This window comes from Epinephelus lanceolatus, chromosome 10 (assembly GCF_041903045.1).
Source record: "Epinephelus lanceolatus isolate andai-2023 chromosome 10, ASM4190304v1, whole genome shotgun sequence".
NCBI classification, from domain to species: domain Eukaryota; kingdom Metazoa; phylum Chordata; class Actinopteri; order Perciformes; family Serranidae; genus Epinephelus; species Epinephelus lanceolatus.
This window is the reverse complement of record NC_135743.1, coordinates 32,134,025-32,154,493: the sequence shown is the minus strand read 5'-3', so window position 1 is coordinate 32,154,493 and position 20,469 is coordinate 32,134,025. Positions and strand designations below refer to the sequence as shown.

At 42.4% G+C, this 20,469-nt stretch overlaps 2 protein-coding genes across 3 annotated transcripts in view; one reads left to right on the top strand and one right to left on the bottom strand.

The window, feature by feature from the left end:
- The window catches only part of LOC117265412 (teashirt homolog 1-like), a 37,797-nt gene extending 32,141 nt beyond the window's left edge, over nt 1-5,656 (bottom strand). The window contains exons 1-2 of one of the 2 annotated variants that reach the window (XM_033639887.2): nt 5,503-5,656; nt 2,918-3,476 (exon numbers count right to left, since the gene is read on the bottom strand). In XM_033639887.2, the coding sequence (XP_033495778.1) occupies nt 2,918-2,957 (40 nt within the window). In that variant the 5' untranslated portion in view covers nt 2,958-3,476; nt 5,503-5,656. Of the gene's footprint in view, nt 1-2,917; nt 3,477-3,675; nt 4,517-5,502 lie in introns of those variants that run through there. The other variant, XM_033639886.2, reaches the window with a different exon arrangement.
- On the top strand, nt 4,665-8,989 carry LOC117265413 (prostaglandin reductase 3-like). The gene is made up of 2 exons (XM_033639889.2): nt 4,665-5,321; nt 7,726-8,989. The coding sequence occupies exons 1-2, from the start codon at nt 5,038-5,040 to the stop codon at nt 8,654-8,656; spliced, it is 1,215 nt and encodes a 404-aa protein (XP_033495780.1). The 5' UTR covers nt 4,665-5,037; the 3' UTR covers nt 8,657-8,989.
- The last annotated feature ends 11,480 nt before the right edge of the window (nt 8,990-20,469 follow it).

The window sequence follows — 20,469 nt, the reverse complement described above, 5'->3', positions numbered from 1 at the left end:
ACACACACACACACAGTCTTTCTTATAATTAACCATCGTGGCTCCACAGAAACAAGAGCGACTATCTTATGTGCTCTTCCTCCACGTCTTCCTCCTGTAAGACTATCTAAGCCTGCCTTGGATGAAAGACGGCGTCACTCTGTTTTATTGTTCCAGCCTTCCCTCCTGTCCCCCCCTCACCCTTAAATCCAGTCGTTTAATGACGAGGTGAGGCTACAAGTGTAATAACACACACAGGATTGTGCATCTGTGCACAATAAAATGCATATTGGAAAGAGGAAAATATACATGTACTTTTTTTACACACTCTGTACTGCAGGTTTTCAGGCTTTCTTTCCATCTCAGCTTTACCACTTGGATTTCTAACTATACATGGATTCTTAAATAAAACTATGAGAAGATAACAAGTGTAATGAAAGCTATATATTGTCTGAAAAAATCCTTTTGTCCTTGTGGCCATTTTCTGTGAATGTTAACCCTACACACACACACACACACACGTACACACACACACACACACACACACTTTGAAATATTACTTGAGAAAAGCGTGTTTAAAAAATGACTCTTTGAAAATCTAAATGTAATTTTGTGTCAGAATCAGAATTGTCTTTATGTATATGTAAGATCTGTTTTAAAATGAATCAGAATTTTTAAGAAATTTTAAAATTTAAGGAATGCAAAAATTCAGTTGTTGCTACACGACCATGACAGACATTTAATTAGAACCTGCCCTCATTATCTAAAAATAAAATTTGTACAACTGATTGTTCAACTCAAAGACATCCACAATTATGGCTTTCGCCATCTTTGGTGTTGTGGAAAATTTTGTGCCAGATTTGTGGCCTTCAAACACTAAAATAAACATTACATAACAAATAATATTCTCCCAAAAAAAGGGTACAAGGTGAGAAAAAAAAGAAACCTGTCGAGACAAGTCTGCTATTGTTGTTTTAATTGTCTGAGCTCTTATTTCCATGCTCCATGTCCCACCATGAGCAATTTCCTCTCTGAGTAGCAGCACAGAGAGGAAGCCACAGGTCAGTACCAGCTCCCAGTGGAGCATCAGGCTAGCCTAGTGTGTGTGTGTGTGTGTGTGTGTGTGTGTGTGTGTGTGTGTGTTGGTTATTTGTTGCTACTGGGAGCATGGAGTGGAGGGCGTTATCTCTGACCGACTGTCATGTTCATGGAAGAATGGAAAACATCCCGTCTGCCAAGCTGTGATTGACCATTACAACCCATGATGCGCATGGCACTCAGTGGACAGTGTAATGGATCAATGGTGTGTGTGTGTGTGTGTGAGAGAAAGAGTGTGTGAGCGTGGTGGGAGAAGGGGAGGGAAGGGAGGGGTCACAGCGATGTCATGTTTTCATGCCTCCATCTACATGCAGAAACCTAACAGAAGTCACTCTGCTCCCACTATGGCCGACTCTTTCCAGTAGGCTATTTCGCCAAAACATAAACCAAAACACACACACACACACACACACACACACACACACACACTGAGGAAAGTAAAGTGAGGCTCGATATCTAAATCTGAATCCTGTTTTGCAGCGTAGGCCACGTGAAAAGCGCTTTGCTAGAAAAGGCAAGGAAGAAAGAGAGAATTCGACAGCAAGCACCGGTTGAATGTTCTCCATCCTACACTCCTTCTCATCCTCCTCCTCATCCTCATCACCACCACAACCACCACCATCATCACCAGCTCCCTGCTTAAAATGATAAAACCTGCTGAGTTCAAAGTCTTCGTCGGCTGGCCCTCCTGTTCGACCCGCTTTGCACCTCATATTTCAAAATCTCTTTAAAATTCTGTAACTGTCTTTTGTTCACTCCAGTTGTTAATGCCTAACTTCAAAGGCTCGGCCTCATTAGCACAGAGGTAGAAACCCCTGTCACTCATTTACATTTGTTTAAAGGCTGCAGGGAGACGAGAGGAAAAAGGGGGGAGTCCAAATCCAAACCACTAGAAGTCAACCTTGTCGGTCCTCTGCCAAGACCTGGTTTTATCAGTTGGTCACATTGCAAACATTATACTCCCCTCCAGCAGTGGATATTGATTTCATTACTGGACTGATTCTTACAGTGAATGTGGGGTGAATTTGGATGGGAACGTGTGAAAAAAACTCAACGTATGTCTCTGAAGAAAAAGCATTCAAACACCTGATTAAAAAAAGGAGTGTTTGGGCTGATTTTCCCTGTGATCTATCCAACACACACGCCGTGCTTTCATCTGCTTTTAGTACCTTCCCCTGGAAATAAAACGAGTTGAATTTCCACCCTATTTTACAACTTTTTATGCGTTTCAGTTTCTGGTTAAGACAACAGGAGGGTGGTGTGTTCGAGTGGCTAAAGCTACCAGAGGCATGCCTGTCTTCATGGAAGGATTTATTGATGTTTATCAGGGATGAATAGATCAAAGACTGCCACATGACAGGCGATCAATCACGCATCAAATCAAGGATGGCAATCCTCTAATAAAACTGAAAGAAAGGGAAAAACCGGCTCTCACCAGTTTTCTCCCCCTTCTTTCCCAGTCAATTATTCATCATTACTCACTCTTGAACCTCAAAAGCTCCCTTTTATCCCCATAACATGCCATTTAGTTTATCTCACCATTCTTAAGAGAACTTTCCTGGCAAAGGAGGGATAAAAAAATCTCAAAGTGGCATTGCGCAGATATGTGCGTCATTTGCGCAATTAGACACATTTAAAACACAAGTGTGGGCCAGGGGTTGAGCTGCGCGCTGTGTTAATAACACAACAAATTAAATTTAAACAGTTGTAAAATAATTCTCAGCATGCAGCACAGCTAAACAATGTGATGTGAGAGGCGATATTTTCTTTTTGCAGTTGTAAATAAAAACTAGTTGGCTACTGGGATGGGAAATGGTCGTTATGGAGGGGCGGGTTATACCTGCTGATCGCCGCGGCTCTTGCTGCTTTCTCCTCGGCATAGTGACCGTCACTTTCCACGGTGCTTCTCATGCAGGAATTACAAACAAATCAAGTCTATCAGTTTTGGAAAATCATCCCGTTTTTCGGGGGAAGGGGGTTTGATCTCGGAGCTGTCTTCTTTTCAAACTGGCTGCTCTTTTTTGGACTTAATAGCTGGGTCGGCTTCGACAATGAGCACGAATATTACGAAGGGATTCGGCCAGCTCCTGACACCTTCATGTCCATCAAAGATCATCTTCCTTCATGTCTTTTATGGCAGGGTAAAAAAAGAAGCAGCAGCAGCGACAAAGCACCTTGAAACCCAAGTTTTCAGTTCACTCCCCCTGGAAAAAAAAATCTCCCTAATCTCCAGTGCTGTTTGGAGGGGGACGATACTTTGCTGCGCCTTTTACGCACACCAAAACTAAAAAATAAATAAACTCTGGCGGTAACAAAACAAATAAGTCCCGTGTGAGCGCAGCGCACAGCTCTGATAAGTAATGTATCCTTGTGTTTCCTTCTCTTCTTCTGCCAGAGACCTGAAAGAGAGAAAGGGGAGAGGAGAAAATAGATAGACAGGCATTAGATGGGTTAATGTCAGTCCCGTCACCACCACGCCACCTCAGCCCGGATCCAGCCTCACCAGTCCGGCGGAGACTTTTTCCTCCCTCCCCTCCTTCCCTCTTTCTCTCCCATTGAAAAAAAAACACAATAAACGGGGCTTTCTCTCTTACTTACGTTTTTAAGAGTCGTGGAAATAATTTCCACCGCTCATCTCATCGCATCTTGGACATAGTCGGGTTTTTTGGAGGGGTGGCTGATGCGGTGGAGAGGATATCACTTGAGAGAGAGGGGAAACAAACAAGACGCAGGCGCATCCAAGCTTCGCCAACAACAGATCAGATCGACATGGACTAAAATATTTGTCTCTTAGAAAAGCAAAAAGAGGGGGGAAAAACTCCAGGGACTGATCCGAGGTCTCCCAAAAAAGAAAAAATGGAAACGCGGTGGATCCAGAAGCTGTTTCAGACAGTCTCAACTGATAGACAGACGCATCGAGTGGCTTTTCCTGCTACATTTTTACTCCTCCCCTCTCCACAAGCGTCACCCCTGACAGAGGAGCCTACCTGTCAATCTTTTTAATTGTCTTGTTTTCCCCTCTCTCTCTCTCCTTCTCCCTTTGCTTTAAAAAATCCCAAACCTCCGACAAAGGAAAGGATCCTTTCGGAACTTACCGGGAGATCAACTGAAAGCAAACTTATAAACATGCATCGCAAACCACAACAAGTCCCACTGTGTTAGTATGAGCCTCTTACAACTTAAATGTCATCTTTAGCGCATAAAAGCGTGGCAACTGACACAGCACGAGTTAGAGGTCTCCCACAGGGGGTGGGACGAGGGTTCAATGGTCCAATATGTTGTGATAATAGTGATACATGATTTTTGAATGGCCAGAAAATGACAGTCAGATGATCACACATAAATGAAACGTGCATGCAGACAGGAATGCAAACAACACACTCCTAAATTTCGCTGATCCACGCTTTGGTTACAGGTGTACATGTGGGTACAAACATGTTTCGGCAGCAGCCCCCCCTCCGAGTCAAAACGCGAATTAAACTGGATCGTAATGGCACAACACGCGGTGTGATTTATATGTGTACATGTTTGAAAGGATCCGACGGGGTTGGTGTTTGTTTTCGTGGGAGGAAAACGGGTTGAGGATACGTTAGGAGACGAGGATTGATTTGTTTCACCTTACTAGGAAGTGAGTGTTGTGTCCGGGAAGGGGAGGGACTCCGACAACAAGTCTGGGGCGCTGCTGTGCTACTTACAAGGCTGCACCAGTGCAACGTTTTAATCCTAAATACTCGATTCTAGTGCTTGTTGTTTTTGTGCGTAACAAACAGAGGCGTGCTGCAAAGCATCGCGGCTTTTATTTTTGTTTCAAGGCGCGTTTAGCGCGGCGCTGCCCGGCCCGGCCTGCACGCTTTGCAGAGGGGGGGATAAGCCTATAGCGCAGGCTAATGGCAGCCGGGCTCATTGCTGCCATAAAACGTACGTCAAGTTTGTCCGTGAACTTTGTCACATTTCGGAGCCATGTCCAGCCTGCTGCTAGTGAGACACGGAAGAAGAGCGGTGTCGGTAATCGGCAAGGGGCGCAGAGGCACCGACGCACTTTCAGGAGTTCATCCGGTTGCGCGGCGCTTCATCATAGATATGTCCTACTCAGCGCACTTCATGGATTTTAAAGGATCCTCCATACCGAGCAGTATGAGAAAGCTGGTCGTGAACAAGCTTAGTCCTAATTTCAGAGAGGCCGCTTCTCTGCAAACCGTCGCGGTTCCGACACCCGGAGACGCGGACTTGCTCGTCAGAAATCGGTAAGTTGTTGTTTTTGAAAGGTGAGGCACAAACAGACACCGGGCTGCTGCTGCTCTCTCCCTGCGCGCTCGGAATAGCAATAGGTGACCCAAAGCGTGTCATGAGTCTATCAGTGGAGCATTATTTGATGCCGATCTATCACAGTAATGTTGAGAAGTTGTATAAAGGGGCTGCGCTTACCTCGATTTACCCATGTCCAGCACCTGCGATCATCATCATCATCATCACAAGATGGCAAAATACGTGAGGAATAAGCGCTGTACTGTAATTCCAAGTTCCGCCCTCTCTGCATTTGTCTATCAATCCATCTCGGCATCTCTCTCTCCCTCTCCCTCTCTCTCTCTCTCTCTCTCTCTCTCTCTCTCTCTTTCTCTCTCTCTCTCTGTCCTCCTGTCTCTCTACGTCACCAAACTGCAAACAGAAAGTCATGGGGGGTGGGTGGGGGGGATCAGACTGGCATCAGGAGATGGAGATGATGGAGAAGGAGATGCAGTGTTACATGGCGCGGGAATTGCAGCATCATTTCTCTCATTCTCTCTCAGCAGCAGAGAGTGTGTTCACAGTTAGGGGAGAATAAAGGCACCTAAAGTCAGTTTCCATGCCTCCTGTACCATCACACTCACTACATGATTATTATATAAACTGATAAACTACACGCAAGGTGGAAAAAAGCATAAGTTAATGCTCTTTTGGAACATTTCTGTTTCTATTTCTGATTCCAGCCGGAGGTAATATCTTACCCTAATTTTGATTTACTACTATATAACCGACTGTATGTGTTCCTGATCTGATTTCAAATGTTATATTAGCATCACACAAATACACCTCAGGGTTTGCTGTGCTATTTACTGCCAATAAAATATATATTTTTCATCAGACTGGGTGCAACACATAGTGCATTAGTGTCTTATTGCCTTGACAGAGATCGGTTGCGTAAGACCTTTGACTGTTAGGTTGCCTGTACTAGTGATGCGTCACAGTCCTGGGATCAGTGAAGATGTTTTAACTTAAAGAAAAATAAATATATTTGTTTGTCGTATTGTCCAAATTGAGAACCACTTATTCCATATTGCACAGCATCAGTGCAATTCTAATGAAACATGGCGTGAGAAAGTGTGAAATGATGAATTTAGAGTGAGAAACTGATCATTGCAAAGATCACGACTGCAGTGAAAGAGGTGGACTGCTTTGTATGAAAGAAATAAAACAATTTCATTAGTAGATGTTACTGATGATATCAGTGATGCTGGTCTTTGCAACATACAGTCCTGTGTGCTCCAGAGTGCTTGGCACCTCCACACCTCCATGTCATTTTGAGTAAGTCTATACAAATACGTGACCTACACATGAAAGACAGAGGTGGTATCAAATTGCATGAAGTGCTTTTTGATCTGGATTATCATGAGTCCAGTATTCCACATTTTCTTTTAATTATTTTTGATCAGAATGCACCTAAAACAAATAATTTGTATACGTTTGATTGTCAGCTATGCTAGAAATAAATAATACAGGCCTTGAAACGGTGAAATTTCATTTAGTATTTCTTCCAAGTGTTACATATGTGTATCAATAATACCTATCATGTTTTAATATTTGATGGTAGTGTTGGTTTTTACAGTTTGCTGTGCACTATGTCATTTTATCGTATTGGCGAATGCTGTGTTATTAGATTTAAACAAAGGTGCATATGTGAACAGACTTTGCTGCTACAATTATCAGCTCATTTTAATTATTAAACTCACATGGCTCAGTGTTTTTGCAATCGTATCTTTGATGTTCACATATTTCCTGTGAGGACACTGATTCTATAGATGTAAAGTAGTCAAATGAAGGTGTTTTATTCTATCACTGTGACCCATCTTTAAGCCACAGAAGCATTATCTACAAGCTCAAAGTACACGTGTGACATGCACAGTAATGAGGCACAGCATGCGTGCCGCTCTAAAAGACAGTAAATGATTTATTTATACATTCCCCTCTCACATATTTGTTCCCAACATGTTACCAAAGTAAGATGAAAACGGCCGTCTTCGTGTTGAGGCAAGAAGCAACTATCTAAGATTTTAAAAGTGCAGTTTGTTGTGGGTGTCTCTGAAGACAATGAATCATGACATCATGCAATGTGTTTTGTGATACAAGCCTTTCCCTGTCAACGCAGGACTGTTCTCCTCCAAAGAAAAGGGAATCATTGCCAAAACAAACCAGAGTGTTTGTGCCCCGTGCAGACATGTCTAGAGAAGGAAGTTGAAGTTTTGACCTTCAGAGAGAATTCAGTAAATGTGCGCTCGCACTAATGACCGCATAAAAGCTTTTGTACATGATTGTGAATACATGTGCATTTTATTCACAACTAACTGCTTTATTTTCTCACCTTTAATCCACTTTTTTCTGGTTGTGTTTCAGTTTTGTGGGAATCAACGCTTCTGATATTAATTACTCAGCAGGCCGTTACGACCCCTCAGTGAAGCCCCCCTTTGATGTTGGTTTTGAAGGTATTGGTGAGGTTGTCGGCCTCGGCCTTAGTGCCAGCTCCCGTTTCACCGTCGGGGACACCGTGGCCTACTTCAGCAGTGGTGCGTTTGCCGAGTACACAGTGGTGCCAGCCAAGGAAAGTGTGCCTGTCCCTGCAGTGAAGCCAGAGTTCCTCACCCTGCTGGTCAGTGGCTCCACGGCCTACATCGCCTTGAAACGTCTGGGCGACCTGGCCAAAGGTGAGACAGTCCTGGTCACGGCAGCTGCGGGGGGAACAGGACAGTTTGCCGTGCAGTTTGCCAAACAGGCCGGTTGCCATGTGATCGGAACCTGTTCATCCAACGAGAAAGCGGGCTTCCTCAAATCCATCGGCTGCGACCGGCCGATCAACTACACCAAAGAAGACCTGGCTAAGACGCTGAGGAAGGAGTACCCACAAGGCGTAGACGTGGTGTACGAGTCAGTTGGAGGCAGCCTCTTAGAACTGGCAGTGAACTGTTTGGCCAACAAGGGCCGGCTGATAGTGATCGGCTTCATCTCAGGGTACCAGACTGCATCAGGGATCCCACCCTTCAAAGGGGGAACACTTCCGGTCAAGCTGCTCCAGAAGTCGGCCAGCATGCGAGGTTTCTTCCTGCCCCACTTTCTCAGTGACTACAGGGAGGCTCTGGGTAGCATGATGCAGATGTTTGCAAAGGGGAAGCTAGTGTGTGAAGTGGATTTGGGGGATTTGGCACAGGAGGGGAGGTTCATAGGCTTGGAGTCAATCTTCCGGGCTGTGGACTACATGTATGCTGGCAAAAACCTGGGCAAGGTGGTGGTGGAAGTGGCACCACCCCCTGTTAGCAACAGTAAGCTGTGATTTCACTGATTGTTAATGCACTAAAAAAATCATACTTGAACATCTGAGCTTTAATTATTTTTTATAGAGATTATGTTCTTTATTTTTGTCAGATGATCTATACAACACTCTTAAGTCTACACGCTGCTTCTACAAATAAACAAAATGAGCCACTTATTTTCTGTTATCATGATTTTGGAAATGATGCAGTACAAAGGTATTTTTTATTATTTGTGTGAGGCTGTACATCATTTGTAATTATTGATTTAATATGAATAAATATTAACATTAACTAATGACTACGTACTGATGATCATATTGGAGAAATATTCTGATTAAAACTCAGAAACAGTACACTCTGTTTCCACCCAGAAACTATTTTTTCCTAATCTTGTGTGCCCACCTTCTGGTACAAGTCCACCTCCAAAATTAATTTAGACCAGCTGCCATAATGTGCTTGCTTTTAGCACTCTTGGGCACTTTATCTACCATAAATGTTTTATGATAGACTTCATTGTTTTTCTAATGGGGGCTTACATTGGTATGTGCTTGTCAAAAGTGAGTGCTGCTCCAGGTGTGCTTGGTATTTTACCGCCTGTTTGTGGCTGACAGAAACGGCATTCACACAATCAATCTTTTCATTCACATGCCCCGAAGCTGCACATAATAAAAAAAATTAGCCCAGCTAACCAGGAGTTGGACTAGAAAATGCCATTACTTTTCCACACTGCGAGTGAAAAAAAAAAACACTCATAGTGAATGTATTGTGAAATGCCCTTTGACATTTTTTTTTTCATTTCCATTTTGTTTTGTATTTAATTAAGTTTCGGGAAACAAGAAACGAAACAGCACAGCGTAGGTTGGGAAGTTTACTCACATGGCAGATAATTTCTACATAAAGAAATACAGATTAATATTGTCATATAAAAGATAGGACTTGAAAGATAAGTATTTACCACGACTTGAAAAGCCTTAATAGGTGAAAAGTTTCCAAGATTTCTTAAAAAGCAAGAAGCAGAAACGAGCTCCCGTATGTCGAAGCAGTCCATGTTGTATTAATGTACAGTATGTAGTCTAAAACAAACACCTGTTCCTACCTGGCAGGGAGGGCTGTAGTGTTCATGCACTGTGAACATGTTATTTCCTCATCCAGGTGGCCACTCAAAATATAACCCAGTGTGAAATACGTTACAGGTGTGACCCCAGCATGCAAAGCTGCTACCTTCACCAGACGGTGCAGGAAATCAGAAACACACCAGGCCAAGGCCATTTTACATCCATAGTGGAGGAAGTGAGAACAGCACTGTTACTCTTAGACATAGACAGCTAACAGTTTCAGGTTTAGTTACAGTGATTACTGATGTTTGATGTCATATAATACCTGTCTTGTACAGATTTTTTTTTTTTTTTTTTTTTTTTTTTTTTTGATTGGGGATAGTTATCAAAATAGAACAAATTGTGGTGGGCATTAATTACAAACAATAAAAATATTAAAGTACCATTTTTGAGTTTTGACTTGATCACAAAAACAAGAAAATAATGTTTTTGTTAAAAAAAAATATATCATTAGAAAGAAACAACACTGGGTATTGAATTCTCCCAGATGTCACGTCTTCTCTTAAGTTCCTTTTCTTGGCTGGCTTTGTCTTTATTAAAAGCTACAACATAAAATTTGGACTCATTCAGGTAGAAGTTTTGCACGTTTTGCACATACCCATGACCTTTAGCTTGACACATGAGATTTAGAATTTATGCCTGCAGAAGGTTTTTAGACTTAAAGTGACCTGCTTTGATCTAAATTCATATCACCCTCAAAGAACAAATGAAACTGCTGTGAAATGCATTGAATTCATCTCACAAGCAGAACAAACAGTAATCATTTAATAATTGCAATCACCTCTGTAATGCTACTGTTTGGTCAGGCGTTATGATGCAAAAGCAAGCTTGTACATGCCAGCCACATAAGGGGTGAGAGAGGTGACGATGCACATGGATGTCTAGATGAAGTTAGCACGCCCGAGCACTGTGTGCATCCATGCTGCACGGCGAGGAGGAGGCCAGGTTTAGCATCTCTTCAATTAACAGGAGAGGCCTCGTCTCGGCGTCCTCCAGGGCCTACCTGTACCTCCGCTGATTAGTGAGCAGTCACAGCCCCAATTAGAGAACATAGGAACCTGGAGAGACAACACTCTTTATTTAATTGGATTGTGTTGCAGTCGGAGGCTGCTAACTGGCAACGTATTGAAGCAACCTGGAACTGCGGAGCGTAAACAAGACATTAAAGATAGAGAAGGGTCTTTTAGAGAAGAGTTTTGTGTGATGGTGAAAGTTTGGAAACATTTCTCTATTTGAGGCATTATGCTAAGTGTCGCTCTCATTTTAGTCAAGGGTTACTGTGGTGCTTCTCTGCAGAAAGGGTCATTAACACACCATTTAAATTTAAATTGTTATGTACATTGAAGCAATGGAGGGTGATCTATGTAAATTAAGATATGCTTTGTTTTGTGAATGGCTATTTTATGGTTAATGCAACTTTATAATAACCAGTGAATCAGTGTTTTTAAGAAAAGACACTTAACTGATGGATTTCTGAGATTTATTGATGTTGGTGAACTTAAAGTTTCTGTATGTGACATTCAGAGCATTACCAGTGCAGTAAACCATTATTCACTATGTAAAGATATAGTGGAGTAATGGCGTCCCGAGCAGAGAGTGAAGTCACTCTCCCTCTGTGTGTGTTTTTATCTGAGCTTCTCTGTCTGCAGTTGTGGTAGACAGTCCGGCCCACTTGTTCCACTGGCTAGCTTGTCCTGCTGCTCTGCACTGTTTTCACAGTGGTTACAGCTGATCACACCTTCTGTCAACACTGTTGCCATTGTTAGGGCTGTGTATTGAGTTAGCACTGTTAACTGCTAGCTGCCACCTCTGCCATCTCCATGTTTAAAACCATATCCAGGATGTATAAAGATGACCTGGATACAGCATTGGAGGCAGGGCCCCATTCATTCCTATGAAAGTTGCGCAGTGGTGCATGAAGCCAAAATGGTTCAACTGCTATATATAAAGAACAGAAAGATCAGAATGATCCGCGCTGCTTCCACAATGTGCAGTCTAAGAGCAGGTGCACTCGAATCTTCGCCAGCTGAGCTAGCTAACTTCCAGTTTAGTGCTTCGTTTAACTTGAATGGGGATAAAATAACTCAACTGTACCACTCTTCTAGACTTTCTAAATGTTATTGGACCGAATGGATTAGGTTGTGACACTCAAAAAATATGTTCACTGATTTACAGATGTCTCTTTCACCATGTTAATAAATAGGAATAAGTCTTTGGGCCCCACATCAATTGATGGACCCAGAAGTTGTAATTCCACCATCTGGCCACTACGAAAATAGGCTTCAAACCCCGGCACACTTCCTGGGGGCCTTATCCCGCCCTACACTCTGAATCTAAAGCCCTTTTTCAACAGAAAATCCGCTATAGGATGCAACAAAGACCCTCATAATGTTGCTTTTTTACACAAAACCAAACAGCAGTAGCATAACGCAGCCCTAACGTATGATTTTAGATAGCATGCTGGTGTTAGGGAAATAAAAGAGGCATGGCGGGTGTGACGTGTAACACAACAGCATTGGCCTTTAGTGTGATATACAACATAGGCATCTGGCAGCGCTTTCTAAACAATTACAATCATTTTTACCATCTCTATGAGAGGGCAGTCTATGTCATCCTCTGCTTGTGGTTTGGGGAGCTCCCGGACCTCATTGTTTACCCATTTGTGGCCATCATGGTCGATGATCTTCTTCTCTGAGTTCGCCACTTGCTGCTTTTTAAATCTCTGTGCTCATTCCTTCCATGTAGAATGTTGAGGCGGAATATTGGCACAACATTCCCGCCTTGAACAGCCTGTGTAAAAGGGGTTTGGATATACTCTGAATGTCGCATACAGCTACTGCAACTTTTGAAAAAAAGTGATAAAAAATTCCTCCTCGTACAAATGGAATTACACCATTGTTAACTCCAGCGCACTCAGGGGTTTTGCTGTTTCAGCTTACTGTATACTGGCTGATGCTAGCTAATGTTAGCAAACTATGCAGGTATTTCCGTATAACTGACATTGCTTAGTCAGTTTGCTGTCCTCTTGTGTATTTGTGCTTCTCTTCCACTATGTTTTAGCATCTACCATTATGTAGTAATTGTCACTTGTGGCCACAGTGGCCGCTGCTCAGCAAAGGTCACATACTCTTGTTTTAAAAGAAGAGGTTTTCATTTTTCACCATTATATTACTGTTTTGTTGAATCACAAAAAAATCCCTACGCTGAAATCAAACTTCTTGACATAACAACTTCTTGTAGCTTTTAATCCATTTAAATTTTCAATCCAAGACCAGAGCACGGAGCTGGTTTTTATTGTTGCACGTTGACATTCAGAGTAGCAAAAATTCTCAAAGGTCTCTCTCTCTCTTCCTTTTTTCACTAAACCCTCTTTTTCCACAGTTTCCCATCGCTGGAACATGTGGCACGTAACAAAGACATCACCCTCATATTGTGGGATGGTAGTCTACCTCCAGGCGCCTAAGGGACACACTGGCTGGCTGCTTAGTGCTGCCAGGATCCAGACAGTCCAGTTTCTTTCTGTGCAAGTCAGTCAGACCCCCTCAACTCCCTGAGCCCCCGTCACTCCTACCTCCGCCTAATTACCAAACCTAAAACCCCACTCGACTAATTAGCCACAGCAGACCCAGGAACTGTGAGTAAAGGTAAAGAGATGGCTTCATTCAGGAGTGTGTGTGTGTGTGTGTGTGTGTGTGTGTGTGTTAAAGAGAGGGAGAGTGAAAGAAAGAGACAAGAAGAAAGGGGAATGGAATATTCAAACCTCCTTTAGCGAGCACATCTCTACAGCCAATTAAAGTCATTTATTAAACTCTTTGCGAAACCTGAGTTGTGCATGACAGAATGATTGGGGAATGTGTTTGTTTGTGTCTGTGCATGTGTTTCTGGATATGTCGATGTGCGCGGGGGTTGCACGCAGACACACACACATAAACCACCCTCACACACACGTCCACATGTGTCTCAGTATGGCTGGCAATCTGTCGGCTTTTCTGTCTATCAGCGGCGTGAGAGCTCAGTGGGACATAAATTACAATATGCAGCAGAGCCACTTGTGTAAGTCTCAATGAAGGGGAGGAATAACTTTCTTAATCAAGTTCCCCTGATTAATTGTAATAAAGGTGTCATCCGTAAATGTGTCCTCCTGATTGAGTAATTCGAGGCCGGAGACAGTAAGCACATCCCTGGTGATTGGGGGGTTGGACAGAGTGGGGGGAGGAGGGAGAGGGAGGAAGGTGTGTGGAGGACATACTGAGACACAAATAGCTCCTGGGCACACTGGCAGCCTTCGCACAACTGACAGTTATGAAATACAATTATCAGTGTGATCTGCTTAAGAATTCATCAGCGGCTTCACCGGCCAGTAAAGACGTTCATAGAGAGACGGAGAGGGAGGGAGGGAGGAAGGAAGGAGGGAGGGTGACACAAGAGGAGAGAAGGCCTCACTGATTAAATGAGATTTTTATTTTGTCCAGCAGATTGTTCACATTATGTTACACTATTGTGAGAGGATTATCTTTTCTGCTGTTTTCCTCTGTTAGAATCACCTGTGTTGTTTCATATTTTTCGTCAGACTTGAGTCAAAACCAACAGATTTTTTTTAAAAAAGGATGACCTTTTTGAAACATTGTAGTGATTCTCAAGGTCATAGGTTCTGTTTAAACATTAGTGGGGGTGGGGTGGGGTGGGGTGGCACTTATGAAATGGAGGATTTGGGGATCTTCTACCAGAACATTTTCAGCATCAAACACTTGATTTTCTGAATTCTGGTGAACTTTTATACACCAGTCTGTGCATCAATTTGGTGCCAATGTCTTTAACTTTATCAAAGTAAAAGTGCTCTGCTACTTCCATGTTTTTATTGGTGGGGACAAATGCACATGTTCAAAATACTCAGGTGGATGTGTCCCCCGCGTTCCCCCTGAAATCTACACATTTGGTGACTCAGTAGGCATTGATTTGGTGATTTGCAGGTCAATAGATGTTTAGATATGTATGTTAAAAGTTGAAAACTAAAAGGTTTTTAGACATTTAGGTCAGCGGTTCCTAACCTTTTTGAGATGTGGCCCTTCAACATGAAGGAATATCTTATTGTGACCCCCTTATAGAATTTATTGATATAATCTTTGGAGGCCTGAAGATATTAAATTATCCAGTGTTTTATAGTAAAAGGCAAAGATAAGAGTAAAAAAATAAAGAGAAAAAAAGAAAAATAATTTGGCACTAGAATCCAACTATGAACATAGGTACAGGTGTATTCTTGGAATCGTTTTCCATGCCTCAAATATTACAAAAAATGTTAGATGAAGAGCCCCCTGATGATATAGCATAGTAGGTCCATTTTTCTGTTGTAGAGACTATTATATGTGTTCAAAGGTCAAGAATACTGGTCCCTAATAGCAGTATACCTGAAAGAGGAATGGGTGAGTAATAAGTGCTGGGGTAACAAATATAACAATAATGATAATAATAATTATACAAACCATATCTGGTTGTGGCTACTGCTATTGCTGATCTTTTGTTTGTTTTTTGTTTTGTTTTGTTTTTGGTTCTTATTTTATCATTTTTATTACATCTTGTCTTAACGGTCTTTGTATTGTATAATTTTGTCATTGTTGAAAATAGAAAATATTGAAAGATAAAAAAAAAAAACACTTATTTAATGGTTGTATCTCATGACCCCTCTGAGTTTTCACTTACCAAGGAAGACTGTGAACTTTTCTTTTTTTTTTTTTTTTTTTGGTGTTTCTTTTTTTTGGTCATGTTTTTCTTTTTTTTTTGTGTGTGTTTTTTTGTTTTTTGTTTGTTTGTTTGTTTGTTTGTTTTTTTGCAAATTGCTTTTCTTTTCTTACCTATCTTTTTTTTTTTTTAAATCTCATGACGCCTCTGATTTTTCCGGCAACCCCGTAATGGGGTCTTGAGATTTGGTTTGGGGACTACTAATCTTGTTTGCATCCTACAGGTGTTTCACCATCATCTTTTTGAGTCTATTAAAACTAGAAAACATGTTATAAAAGAAACATTAAGCTTGCTTAAAACAATATTTAGATGTAATCTAGACATCTCTGATTCATCAGCCAAATTCAGCCTGGTTTTAACAGAAACACTGAGACACCCTTTGACCTGCAGATCACAGAATTAGTCTTGTAGTAGAAAACATCCAGGCATGTAGATCAAACTATTGTAAATAACAATATTTGACAGATCATAATTTGCAGGTAAATGTAGCCAAGTTCAACAGCAACCCAAATAAGCCCGTAATTTAGAAATCATGCTTCAGCATTAAGAACAGTTTATACTTGCCACTAACAACACAGTTTAATGTGACTTTATTTTAGCTCGCTGCACTACCTGCAAACCTAGTGAATAAAAGATCAAAACAAGCACTAACATTTCTATTTGACAGATAAAATCACACTTGGCAACATTCATCATCTCGTTCTACCTACATTAACCCTTTAGGGCACCTTCTGTAGCCTCTGGAGGGGAGCGAGGGTCCCTCACTGTGTCTGTTCAGATGTAGATATATATTCAGGTGAAAGGCAAGGGCGCTATTCACCACCTCAGGATTAATGACAACATCATCGCCATTGCCATGCTGACCAGCCCTATATTTCCATTGGCTGGATAAAGAGGAGAGGAAAGACAGTGGGGGAATATGAGCATCCTGTCGGCAGGATGACGGACAGGTCCTCAGTCCAGCTCCCCCAGGTCTCCCCTGTCCTCATTCTTTACTGGCCCGGGCTGGCTAGCGAGGCAGCGTCTCTGCGGCCAAGGACACAGGGGTGTCAGCAATGCGTCTGGGTAACATCGTTCATCAGGCCGCATCGGTAATGGGTAGCTCTCTGTGACAGTGGTCATCAGGACACAAAAGCAAAAGGGCCCATAAACATCACATGACAGATGGCTGGGAGGACAGCTTCGGACAGGGAGGAGGGATGGAGAGCGAGAGATAAAGTGAGATAGAGAAAGAGAGAGAAGGACAGAGGTGGAAGAGAGATCTCAGGCTGGATTGTTAAGTCTTATGAAAAGTCTCGAGCGCCGGATGGTTTATGAATGCCCATGTTCAATGTCAGCTGTGAAGGGAAAAACTGGAAATCACGGGGGAAATAGTTTGCAACTGACGTCCATTAAGAGACCAAAAGTGAGGGTAGTCAGTGCAAAATAGCTAGAGTAAATCAGCAGGTACGCTGAAATAAATACAAAACATTTTGTGCTGTTATTGCAGTAAAAACATACTGACTCTAACCTTTTGGCTGCATAAAATAAATCACTTTCAACCACGCATTTTGTTGAAAACATGACGAGAGATTGTTCAAGATTCTCAATTGAGTGATCTTACTTTACGTCCTTTTCTACTTCCTCTAGTTCAAGGGTGTGAGTTTCATTTCAACATTGGGGTGGACACATATGAAGTGGGGAGTTTTGGGGTCCTTCTAGGAATTTTTGAGCGTCAAACCCTTAATATCCTGCATTTTGGTCATTTTCATGCAGCAATTTATGGTGGAAATGTTTTTGTTTTTGACAAAGTAAAGGTCCTCTGTCACCTTAATGTTTTAATTGGGGGGACAAAAACCCATGTTCTAAATACTAAGGATGATGTGTCCCCTGCGTTCCCCCAAAATCTACACTTACACTCTAGTTGGTTTGCCTCTATGTCACTGATGACTTCAACCAGTTAGTGGGGTGAGACTATTTAATGGAAGGACCATTATGAAAGAGGTGTTTGCCTAACAGCCTAACATAGAGGGAAAGTTCTGCTTGAAAAGAAAGGATAAGAGATTGTTGAGGAGATGTCTTCACAGATTCAAGCCTGCAGCGCCAATATGTCAAAAGATTCTATCAAAAGGATGTTTGGCACAACTCTGGCTTTGAAGAGTTTGACAGATAAGCGCACTGTGCCGAAAGAGTTGGCCTGAGGAAGAGGGGGATGTTTTTAAATAAATTACGGTCTAAGCAGTCTGAGGTGGGGTGAAAGTTAAGGAATAATTATGGAGGTGATAGCAATGACAGAACGCGAGAAACAGGTTGTGTGAAAATGAGGTGAGGTGAGGGTGTCGAGGGCTGTCAGAGAAGTGACTGCGGAACCTGTTGTAGGTCCCCACAGAGGGAAGACAATTGTTGTGTTAGCAACACCTTTGTCACCTCAGGATGTATACTTTGTTTCCATGTGTTTACAGGGAAATCAGGTCCCAAATGTGAGGTATCATCATCAAAAACACGGGGAAATTGTAGCTCCCTGCCCTCCAAAGTGACGCTGCAGGCCATGCTGCGTCTTTCTTTGTTTTGTGGAAACAGCCTTGCCCGTCCATTAATCGTCATCCATCCATCCTGTGCACCTGTATATAAAAGGGAAATTAGAATATCCATCACTTGAGCACAACGTCAGCGTGATTGATGGGTTAGTCACAGGATCCCCTTCGTTCCTTACCCCAAGTCTGTGTTTCAGGAGTGAGAAGTGAACATTATCTAGCGCCATGATCAGATTTAGTCCGCGCATTTCCATCTAGAAGAGCATTTTGAGTGGATGATACACAATCCCTACGAGGAGGCAGCCAGCAGAAGGTTTATGGAAATCTAATATCATAAGGCCTTTTGGTTTGTTAGACTTGTTATTCATGGAGTGGGCTGGTGACACTTTTGATGTAACAGTATGAGACAATGTAACGAGGCAGAATCTCATTTTGTTGAAGTGTTTCTGTCAAACTATGGTCTGAAGGATGATTGGGAAAATCTGTGCAAACAGGTTTTGAGTGGGGTGTGCTAAGACTAAAATACCAACTGTTCTCAGAGAAAAGCCTTTGGTAAATAACAGGAAACGTCTTCTCAGAAGGCGATATGAATGCCAGCGAGCGCGGGATGCACGTTTGCCTTTTAAGTTGAGCAGGCAGTATTTAAACAAAAGGCATAAATAGACTCAGTGCAAACAGACGATGAGAATTAATTTGATGTTTCACACCAGTGTTGGGCTTTTATTAATAAAACTGCAGGCTTTAGTGTGATGTGATGGTGTAATGCTCTATTGCAAAAATATTCTCAGTCTTTGCATTTATTTTGGACTCAAAATCAGCAATGTCAATCCCAAAATATTGGCGTTTTAAAACCTATATCGGTAAACTTTCTGTCTCTCCTTCTCTGTCTGTCTCTCTCCCTCCATGTGTGTGTGTGTGTGTGTATGTGTGTGTGCTTTGACGAGGTGGAGACAGGAGCCCTAACGCTGCAGGATGGAGAAAGGTGAACAGGAAACAGAAGGTGCCCATGGAGGAGGTATATGACATCTGTCAGGATCCAGGGTGGGTGGAGGATTCAGCGCCCCCCCTCCGCCGGCCGAGGGTCACCCATCGCACCGCAGTCGCTGAAGTTGTCACGACACCATGACACTTCCTTGGCAATGGTGGCCGGGAGCCGGACAGCCTCGGACGTTCAAGACACACACATATTTTTGAGTAAATTTGTCTGGGGGGGGGGGGGGGGGGGGGGGCGTTTTGTATGTGCTGTTTGTTCTTTCTCTGTGCAGAAATGTCAGCGTCCTTCTTATTGTTGTGTTTTTTTTCCTTCCCCTCTCTTCAGGGTCCTGGATGGAGGAAGGTCAGCTGACACGGCAAGGTCGACAAACAAACAAACAAACAGAAGGAATTAAAATAGAGAAAAACAGAGCAGATGAAACGTGGCGGTGTGTTTTTATCGCTGTGAGGTTGATTGCATGTAGCAGCCATTACTCTTTGTTGTGTCCTCTGCCCCCCATTGGCTGCAACAACACCGCCTGGCAGGGCTGCCAGTGTCACGTCATCTCATACTTCTGCTTAACTACGCAGACGACAAAGGCCACTTCACACCTGCATCGTTTTGCTGTTTCTTACTTCTCAGGTGGTTTTGTTTTTCTCAAAGTGGCAAAGGTCGTTCATATTTAATTTGATAAAAATCCTTTCTAAGTCAGCGTGAGTTCAAATTATATCTTGTAGTTTTTATCATCTTCACAGAGGGAAAAAGTAAAAGAAAATCCCAACAAATAGTCCTTATAATAGCCTGGTTCCAGACCTCTGACTCATTATCACCTCTCAGATTTTTTTGTTAACAGGAAATTCAGTCTGATTATCCCGCTAATTGGAGCATTCCCAATGTTCTCTCCAAACTAATGATGTCTGCTGACTATTTCCTAATTTATCACATAAACCAAATCATAATTATTGTCAGCCACAGATCATTGCTTCAATTCCGCCGCAGAAGTTTTGGTTTGTAAGTTGTGAAAAGCAAAACTTTAGCACACCTGATGGTCGGCAGGTGTGTAGGAGAAGACCATTGGCTGGCTATTATAGAACAAAGAACTCCCGCACACCGTCTGCTACACCTACAATAACAGGAAATTTATTGGTAACAAGAGCAGCATTTTGGTACGGAGACCCTACCATTGTTTTTGGTTTGGTAGTTTTAATTGGGAATAATTTCTGATGAAGGGATACTGAGAAAGAGAATAAGGCTTTGCACACTTACTAGGTCCGGTGCAAGCATTTAATGATAAAGCCAAGCTCTCAGTCACTACACGTTTAGGAAACGTAATCCTTTATTATTTTTCAGTGAATTCATGCACTGGACCCAAGCCTTATTTTCTCTATATTTAATCTGATTGTAGTCTTGCATCTTAGTATTGTGCTGTGAGTGTGGTGAACTTCTCAGAAAGATTTGAAATGACAGCTTTGTTTAGAATTCTGTTACATTTCTGT

Coding starts and splice junctions, on each gene's coding strand:
- LOC117265413 (XM_033639889.2), top strand. CDS start 5,038: ATGTCCAGCCTGCTGCTAGTGAGACACGGAAGAAGAGCGGTGTCGGTA. Junction 5,322..7,725: donor GACTTGCTCGTCAGAAATCG/GTAAGTTGTTGT, acceptor GTTGTGTTTCAG/TTTTGTGGGAATCAACGCTT.